General features: G+C 37.1%; 1 protein-coding gene across 1 annotated transcript; it reads right to left on the reverse strand.

Annotated features, from left to right (window-relative positions):
• Positions 1–7031: 7031 nt before the first annotated feature.
• Positions 7032–8707, reverse strand: LOC145102641 (bidirectional sugar transporter NEC1-like). Its single transcript, XM_079040090.1, has 6 exons — positions 8545–8707; positions 8412–8448; positions 8097–8307; positions 7834–7995; positions 7583–7702; positions 7032–7491 (listed from the first exon to the last, which is right to left on the reverse strand). The coding sequence occupies exons 1-6, from the start codon at positions 8591–8593 to the stop codon at positions 7177–7179; spliced, it is 894 nt and encodes a 297-aa protein (XP_078896216.1). The 5' UTR covers positions 8594–8707; the 3' UTR covers positions 7032–7176.
• Positions 8708–8911: the final 204 nt, after the last annotated feature.

Genomic DNA, 8911 nt, shown 5'->3' on the forward strand with positions numbered 1-8911 from the left:
AATAAACAAATGGATAAGCATAAAGCTTAGTGAGTTCCCCCAAAACACCACCACATAAAAATAATAATAAACAACATGCATATAGAGTCTTTATCCTGAATGGAACGCCACACCGACCAACAAACTATCTGCAACGCTCACAGCACCTTCAACATGTCTAGAATGCGTCATTGCGCCTTCAGCCTATTTGGACTGTTCTTTGGGCCTTCGGCCTGACTGGTACGCCTTTCATGCATGTATTCTATCCGTGACGCCCTGAGTCTTTTGGCCTTTAGTCTACACTAATTCACCTCAACCCAAACCGCTCCTCCCGAGCCTCCGTGCCTACGGCTTACGGCCATCCCGCACCGGGTATCTTTCCTTACCGCAAAAAGAAGGACCACTTCATCCCAAAACAAACACCATATGTCAACATATAAAAAATCAGGATCAAGTAGGCACATAATACAGAAAAACAACAATCATACAACTCACTACTGCCTACTTTCCCTCTCACATCATACAACCCTAATACCAACTAACCTCCATAGAATTCGTAACCATAAGTAACAAGAGGTGAGATAGCCACCTGAAAAGATGGTCCTACTCTAGATCCACAACCAAACAATGAACAAGCAATATAGCCTAGACCAAGAGTCCTGCGGCTATCCTACATGACCATAGACAATCCTTAAGGGCACTCTATAGATGATAACCAACAACATATACATACAATCCTATAGTTTATTACAACAATGCAACATACTCAATACAAGGAGAAAGATCTAACAAATCACTACCTTATAGCAGAATACTCTATACCATAACAAAAATGTAATAAATCACTACAACATAGCAGCATACTCGATACCAAAACACAAATCTAACAGATCCCTAAGGTATTCCTCTAATACCAGATAACCAAAACTATTGGGCCGACATTGGTGCCTTCGACCCATAGGTACAGTGAGGTGCAACTCACCTCGATATGCATTTAGGTAAACACTGTAGCAATAAAGAAATCTACCAGCTTCAACTCACTTCCAATCACCTATAGGAATATACTTGAGTGAATACCCGATCACAGGTCATAGTCACTTGCAATACTGACCACTTCACATGAAATGACAATTAGGTTTTCACATAAATAACGATTAGGATTAAGTAGGAACACATAACCCATTAAGGACTTAATCACCTAAGGGTAGGACTGATTAATGTTTGACTTAGTCATTCTCGGGTATAATAATAATAATCTAATCAATAGCCCAAATATGCGCCCGATCATTGTCCAAAATAGGGCTCCCCAATTCTAGGGTTTCCTCATAAAATGATAACTAGGGTTAGTAGTCCACATGAAACCTCCTTATGGATTTAATTCATTAAGTCCAGTATTGCATTAAGTTAATCGTAGGGCATTATTAAATAATATTTAAAGTTTAATTAACAATTTTAAGGCGGCTCCCGACCAACTCCAAAACTAAGGTTTTCTTTAACATTACGGTTTTCTAAACCCTAATTAGGATTTCTAATTCAAACGCATGCCACTAGGTCTAATGTTAGATGTTTAGGTAATTTAATGTTTAATAACTCGGGCACCACCCAATGCCACCTTGGGTAATGGTGGTTGGAGGCGGTTAGTGGCAGCAACAACCCACACACGGGGGCGGCGGAAACAACCTCAGAAAGTATGGCATATCGGTCATCAAAGTACTCCATCATAGCGGTCTTGATAGACCCAACCAAGTCCGATATCTGCCCCCAGACAAAAGAAACAACTTCCTCACAAAAGATCTCCCTAACATGGACCTCAGTCAATCGTGGCCCATTCTGGCAACTAGCTCTGATCCCTAATCTTGAACCTCCAATAGTCGCCATACTAAAAATATATAAGGGAAATAGTAGACATCACAATATGATGCTCAACACACTAGGTCCTACTCTTATAAGTTCTTTAGCAACCTCAAAATTCTTCCTGAATCTCATACAAATCATGTGCTTTCAGTAGCACGAGACCATACTACCTTCCACACATATCCTTAGTTGATTCAGAATTCATTCCAAGGTGCTAAGTCACAGCACTAAGCCATTACTAGGTGTGCAAACACCCACTTCTCCTGCGAGCTACAACTAACTCCCTAGGCACTCTACCTAAGATTACCCTTTCTCCTGCACCAGCAGTTGCTTTTGTGCATGCTTGTTGTACACAACCTGAGATCAGATAAACTATAGAATAATCAACTCTGCCCAAAGTCAACAACCAAACAAGGAACAGGAAGAAAGTCCAAGTCGATCATTATAGGGATATCCAATGCGGCCATATACAACTAGTCAACATACACACAACAATCACAATAAACTAAGACACATTAGACAAGAAACTACATATATTATTAGGCATCACAAAAATCAGGCATTTCTATCAAACAGTTTCTAAAAGAACCTTATCCAAAAGCATGCTTTACTAACAATTCATATATATAAGCAAAATCGAAACTCAACAAACACAACAAGTATGGGTATTTTGGGAACCAATCTCCTGTTCAAGCTGTAGCTGATTGTACACACCACATCTTCCTGAAAAATCAAATTTAGGTCAAGGTCCACATTTCTGATCCCAAGCCAACAATCAAACAAGAACATGACAAGAGACCAACACATGTCCTTAACCCAACCCTTTTATTATAATTTATTTTTCAAAAACATTTTGCAAAAACTCTCGAATCTTAGTTTGAGACTGGATTCACACAAGTGTTCCTCCAATTCACCCAAACCAAGACTCTAATACCATCTTGTAACGTCCCATTTTCACAACAAAATTTTTCAATTTTATTAAGGTAAAATTCCTAATTTATTAATCCATTATTTATGAAAACCCATTTATTCAAAACTACATTTGTTAATATCAGAATATTATAGGAAACACAGAATATTCAAAGTTACTGATGAGTGCGTACAGTCCCGCCTTTGCCTTCCCGCAATCACTGATGATACCTGAAACAATAAACAACTACATAAGCATAAAGCTTAGCGAGTTTCCCCCAAAATACCACCACATAAGCATAATAACAAACAATATGCATACTAAGCCTTCAACCTGACTGGAACGCCGCACCGACCTACAGATTATCTGGAATGACCACAGAACCTTCAACATGACTGGAACGCCTCATTGGGCCTTCAACCTATCTGGACCGTTCTATGGGCCTTTGGTGTAACTGCTATGTCTCTTAGGTCTGCAGTGTATCCGGGACACGCTGATTCTTTTGGCCTTCAGTCTATATTGGTCGGCCTCAATGCAAACTGCTCCTCCTGAGCCTCCGTGCCTACACCTTACAGCCAGCCCACACCATGTATTTTTCCCTACCGTACAAAGCAGGACCGCCTCAACCCAAACCAAACACAATATGTCGACATATAAACCATCAGGATCAAGTAGGCTCATAATACATGAAAACAAGAATCATAAAAGTCACTATAGCCTACTGGTCCTCTCACAACATACAACCCTGATACCAGCTAACCTCCATAGAATGTGTAACCATAAGTAACCAGAGTTGACATAGCCACCCGAACAGATGGTCCTACTTTAGAGACATAACCAAACAAGGAACAAGCAATATAGCCTAGACCAAGAGTTCTTAGGCTAACCTACATGACCACAGAAAATCCCTAAGGGAACTCCATAGATGATAACTAGAAAGCAAATATACATCCAGTCCTATATATTTTTACAGCAAAGCAACATACTCAATACCAGGAGACATATCTAACAGATCACTACAACATAGCAGGATACTCAATACCAGAACACAGATTTAACTGATCACTATACCATAGCAGCATACTCGATACCAAATCACAAATCAAACACTTCCCTAAGGCATCCCTCTACTACCACATAACCAAAACTAGTAGGCCGACATTGGTGCCTTCAACCCACAGGTACAGTGAGGCGAAACTCACCTCGATATGCGTGTAGGTAACCACTGTAGAAATGAAGAACTCTACCAGCTTCAACTCACTTCCAATCACTTACAGGAAGATACTTGAGTCAATACCCGATCACAAGTCATAGTCACTTGCAACAGTGACCGTTTCTCAGGAAATGAGGATTAGGGTTTCACATAAAATGACGATTAGGGTTAAGTAAGAACACTTAACCCATTAAGTACTTAATCACCTAAGGGTAGGACTGACTAATGTTTTACTTAGTCATTCACGGGTATAATAATAATAATCCAATCAATAGCCCAAATACGCGCTCGATCATTGTCGAAATAGAGCTCCCCGATTCTAGGGTTTAAACATAAAATGATAACTAAGGTTAGTGTTCCACACTAAACCCCCTTAAGGACTTAATTCATTAAGTCCAATATTGCGTTAAGTTAATTGTAGGGCATTATTAAGTATTATTTAAAGTTTAATTAACGGTTTTAAGACGGGTCCCGACCAACTTCAAAGCTAAGGTTTTCTTTGATATTAGAGTTTTCTAAACCCTAATTACGGTTTCTAATCCAAACGCGTGTCACTCGGTCTAATGTTAGATGCTTAGGTAATTTAATGTTTAAGAAGTCGGGCACTACCCAATGCCACCTTGGGGAATGGTTTCAAGTGATAATTCCAATAATCCAAGAACACATAACGTTCCTACATCATTCATACACACACTAGCATAAAATAGAAAACCAAAATGTCCAATACAAACCACCAAGATGGTGGCAGACGGCCGCAAGAGGTCGTAGCCACCACCTCACGGTGGTGGTGGAGGTTTTCCGGCCAAGCAACACATACACACACACACACTGACGTATACTTAAGCACATACACCCACATGCAAAATTACACACAACACATCCACCCATTCACGGTGGCATGAGACTGCCGGAAGACTGTTAGGGATGGGACAGCCGCTGGAGCGGCGGCATCGACGGGTGCGAAGTAGCAACGACAAAAACAAAGAGGGAGGAAGGGAAGCAGGTTGTGCCATTACCGGAGGGAAACAACAATGACCTTAGCCACGCTCTTCTGACTAAAATAAAATAAAATATAAAATACATCTCGGGGTATTATGGCTTATTATTTATTTATTTAGTTATTTTATTTTATTTACTTTATTTTAAACGAAATGTTACACCGGAATCGGCCACTGAATTGTTGTTGCCATGCTCGACTTTCGTTATCCGGGTCTATTCCTCTTCATTGGTTTACTTTTGTTGTGGATTTACTATTTATGTCTATTTATTTTGTTACAGGTTGAAGAGGGTAAATATGCCCCCATCTCTTACTCGCACAGCTCCATCGACGCCACAAAACCTCTGCCCCCGCCGCACAACCTTCCTTTGACCGCCACTTCTCCATGTATGCAATATATTCTATTTCTCTTTCTATCTATGGATTTTTGCTCATAATACTTATGTTTGATTTGTTTCAGTCGCCCTTGAATTCATCACATTTGAGTTGTCTTCGACCTTGTGGAAGGTACGTATTCCCTTTTTCAATTTCATTACAATTGTTTCTTTTTGATTTTAGGGCTTGAGCTTGAAAAGTATGAACAATAATATAAAATTTAGTATGATGGAACTGATTAATATATGTGTTTATATGGTTTGATGTTAGTATTTCTCATATTTTAGTGCCATGTAAGTTGTGATATGCATTAGGGTTGAATAGATTAGTTTTTACAATTATTAGAACATGTTTCACATGGAATTACATAAAGAAATACTAGCAAGGTACTTAGTTAGTTGTATGTTGTAGCATCTTACTTCTATTTCTTTTTATGACAACATGGTAATTTTAGTTTTTTTCTCATTATAGGAATGTAATTTGAAAAACGTAAGAAATAACATTATGCTTCTAAATGAAAGTTTTTTATTTTTGTTAAATTGCAGGAAATAACAACACACTCTCTCTTTTTTACCAATATGGGCAACGTGTTTTGATTTTTGTAATCCTATAATGGATTGAAAGTCACATACATTGTTGTTATTTAAAAATAGACTACATTTATTAATTATATATGTTTTACTTAGCATTTTTCCAGGTGTGGGAGTTGTGGGCACAAGTTCAAAGGCATTGTAAGTAGAAATGCAACGAAGACAAAAACAACTTGAAAAATAATTTGCGGCTTGTATGTGAGAAATCATTAACCATCCGGTAATCCATCAAATGATTCTCAGTTTTTATGTTTTAAACACTTAGTAATATATTTGACACTTTGAATGTATAGATCATGTTATTAGTAAAGTTTATTTTTGGAAAGTAATGTTTTTTGTAATGTGTTAAACACTTAATAATATATTTGACATTTTGTAGTTTAATTTAGTGAACTTTTATTTAGTTTTGGTTAGAATTAACTGATTTTTTTTAAAAAAATTACTCTTTTTTTTAAACAATAAAAAAAGAGAGATTTTAGTGACCGAATATCTACCGAAAATCCTCGGTAATGTCAGCCGTCGGAAATCCGTAGGTGATAAAGTCAATGTAATTCAAAGTGAGTCCCGTAAGTAATCCGTAACTATTTATTTATGTAACAATTCCATCAATAATTTATTGATGGAAATATTTACCCACGAGCGTTTATGTTAAGGCCCATTTTGCGTTGCAATTCGGTAGGTATCTCCCTATACCTAAGGAATACCTATGGATTGTGCCTTTAGGTATTATAGTAGTGAGAAAAATGAATTTTCTAGTAGTGAGAAAAATGAATACAAACGTATGATTTTACAAGCCATTGTCAGTTTGTTGCTCAAGGGAAAACCAAATCCACCATAACAAGATTCTTGACGTTTTATGGCCAGCGCCCATCAGCATCACAACAAGATATGCATGTGTGGTGTGTGCATAACTTGAATTGATTTTTTATATTTTGCGGGAACATATATTTAAAAAAAATGTTATTATTTTTTTTTTTTGTTGTTTGTGTAATAGCTAGATGGTTGGACATCATGGATCGGCGGCTGCGCGAGGGACAAGTTTTCTTAGTTTATCAACTTGACGAGGCAATTCTAGATTGTCCATGAGTTTTGTGACATTTATGACAGTTTGAATTTTGAAACCTCAAACAAGTTTATATTGATGAACATTAATTTCAGTGCAGCGAAGTAGACATATTTCTAGGGAATGTACAGAAACCACACATCTGCTCATTTTGTTTTTTCCTAGTGAAAATGATAAGTTATATAGATTTCGATCTCATACAGCGACTTCAATGATGTGATTCGGGACACTTGTGTGAGCATGTGGTTCAACAGCTACGTGACCAACATCATTTTCTTTTTCTTTGAGTTTGGCAACCACCGGAAGAATATCAGAACACATTACAGCACTCCGCTTTACCACATCTATCGTTTTGTGATCTTTTATTTCCTGCTCCACCATTTCACTGATAGGATAAGTTTTCTCTTCAAAATCATATACTTTTTCGTTGGTAATGAGCGTCTTATTCTTGTATGCAAAGTACAATGTCATTTGAATAATACCGAAGGTGAATCCAAGTACGTTTGGAATCTGTATATAGAACAAGTCATTCTCAAAATCGTTAGAGTCGGAGTAATATTTGTTAAAACGAGTTATCAGGATGAATTAGATTTTTCCATACCGCAATATTGAAGTCACCTAGAAGAAGACCATAAAAGAACCACATTACGGCACTAACCGTAAGTGCTACTGATAATAGAATAGGCATGTACTCTACACTTTTTGTTTTAATCACTTCTCGCTGAAAAATAATGTGAAGAAATATTAAAACATAGCATACATATACTAAAGAATATATGTAAGTGTAAAGTGCTAATATTTTTTCTAGTGTCATAAAGTGTGTGGTATTTATGCAAGCATATATATACTTACGAGAACTCCCAATGGTGCTACAAAAACACATAAAGAAAACACAAGGCAAATCCATCCAACTATCACCCCACGGTTAACTCCGCTTACAAGGAACTGGGTTGAGAAAACAATCAATCCGAATCCAACTATGACTAGCAATATGATTAGCTTCAAACTTTCCATCTGCAAAAAACAAGTTTAAATGTGTTTAATCTTCTTTGATGATAACTATATATGATCTTTTGTAAAATTTCATAGTAAATTAAGTAAAGATTAACAAGTACCCGAGCCTTCTTTGGTGCGTAGAAGAGAAAAAAGCATATGTACAATGTCTCGATGATACACCCAACTGAGTTAATCGTGATGAGAAGCATGACATTGGTCTTGAGAAATGCGTAATATATCCAAAGCATCGCACTGAATAAGCCCACTACATAAGGCGCTGATTGATACCCTTCTGTCGATTTCTTTTTGTAAATTTTATAAAATGTCGGTCTGCATTTTCATTAAATTTTCTTGATCAGAGTTAGCAAATAACCTAGCTAAGCTACCACCTACCAAGCCGCTAAACTAATAAGTGAGAACGTAACAAGACTTACATGGGTGCGAGAAATACCATAAACGAGACAATATTTCCTGCAAGTTTGAGAAAGCAATATGTTAGCAACATAATCATGCATAAGGAAAGGAGAGTGGAACACAAAGTGAAGGCAACAAGTGGCATGTATATACCAAGAAGGCCAAAAGCAAGAGTGAGATGAACCATGTTGATCCTAGCCATTTTCCTTTATATATTGGTTAGTCAGGAGTAGCTCTTCTTCCTAAAGTAAGTGCGGTTTAACAAATATGCTACCTTTCACTCTATATGTGTGTTGTTAGTCGTGATGAATTGTGCATAAGATATGGTAAAGTGACCCCTATATATAGTAAGATAGAGTTGAGGCTGCTGACGATCATTATCATTAACATAGCATCTAACTTGATTTATCATCCATCAAATTTTATAATCTAAAGAAAATTCAGGATTATATTGACACATGATTGTTTACAGGTTTTTAATTAATACAGCACTCATTTTCCTTTGTACGTTTCTTCTTTT

Source organism: Lactuca serriola, chromosome 4, assembly GCF_051521515.1.
Source record: "Lactuca serriola cultivar US96UC23 chromosome 4, Lser_US96UC23_V15, whole genome shotgun sequence".
In the NCBI taxonomy this organism is placed as follows: domain Eukaryota; kingdom Viridiplantae; phylum Streptophyta; class Magnoliopsida; order Asterales; family Asteraceae; genus Lactuca; species Lactuca serriola.

Excerpts from the sequence above, each read along its gene's own strand:
- LOC145102641 (XM_079040090.1), bottom strand. The coding sequence starts at position 8,593 with ATGGCTAGGATCAACATGGTTCATCTCACTCTTGCTTTTGGCCTTCTT. Across the intron at positions 8,449-8,544 it reads TCTTGCTTTTGGCCTTCTTG|GAAATATTGTCTCGTTTATG; the intron begins GTATATACATGC and ends TCAAACTTGCAG. Across the intron at positions 8,308-8,411 it reads ATGGTATTTCTCGCACCCAT|ACCGACATTTTATAAAATTT; the intron begins GTAAGTCTTGTT and ends ATGAAAATGCAG.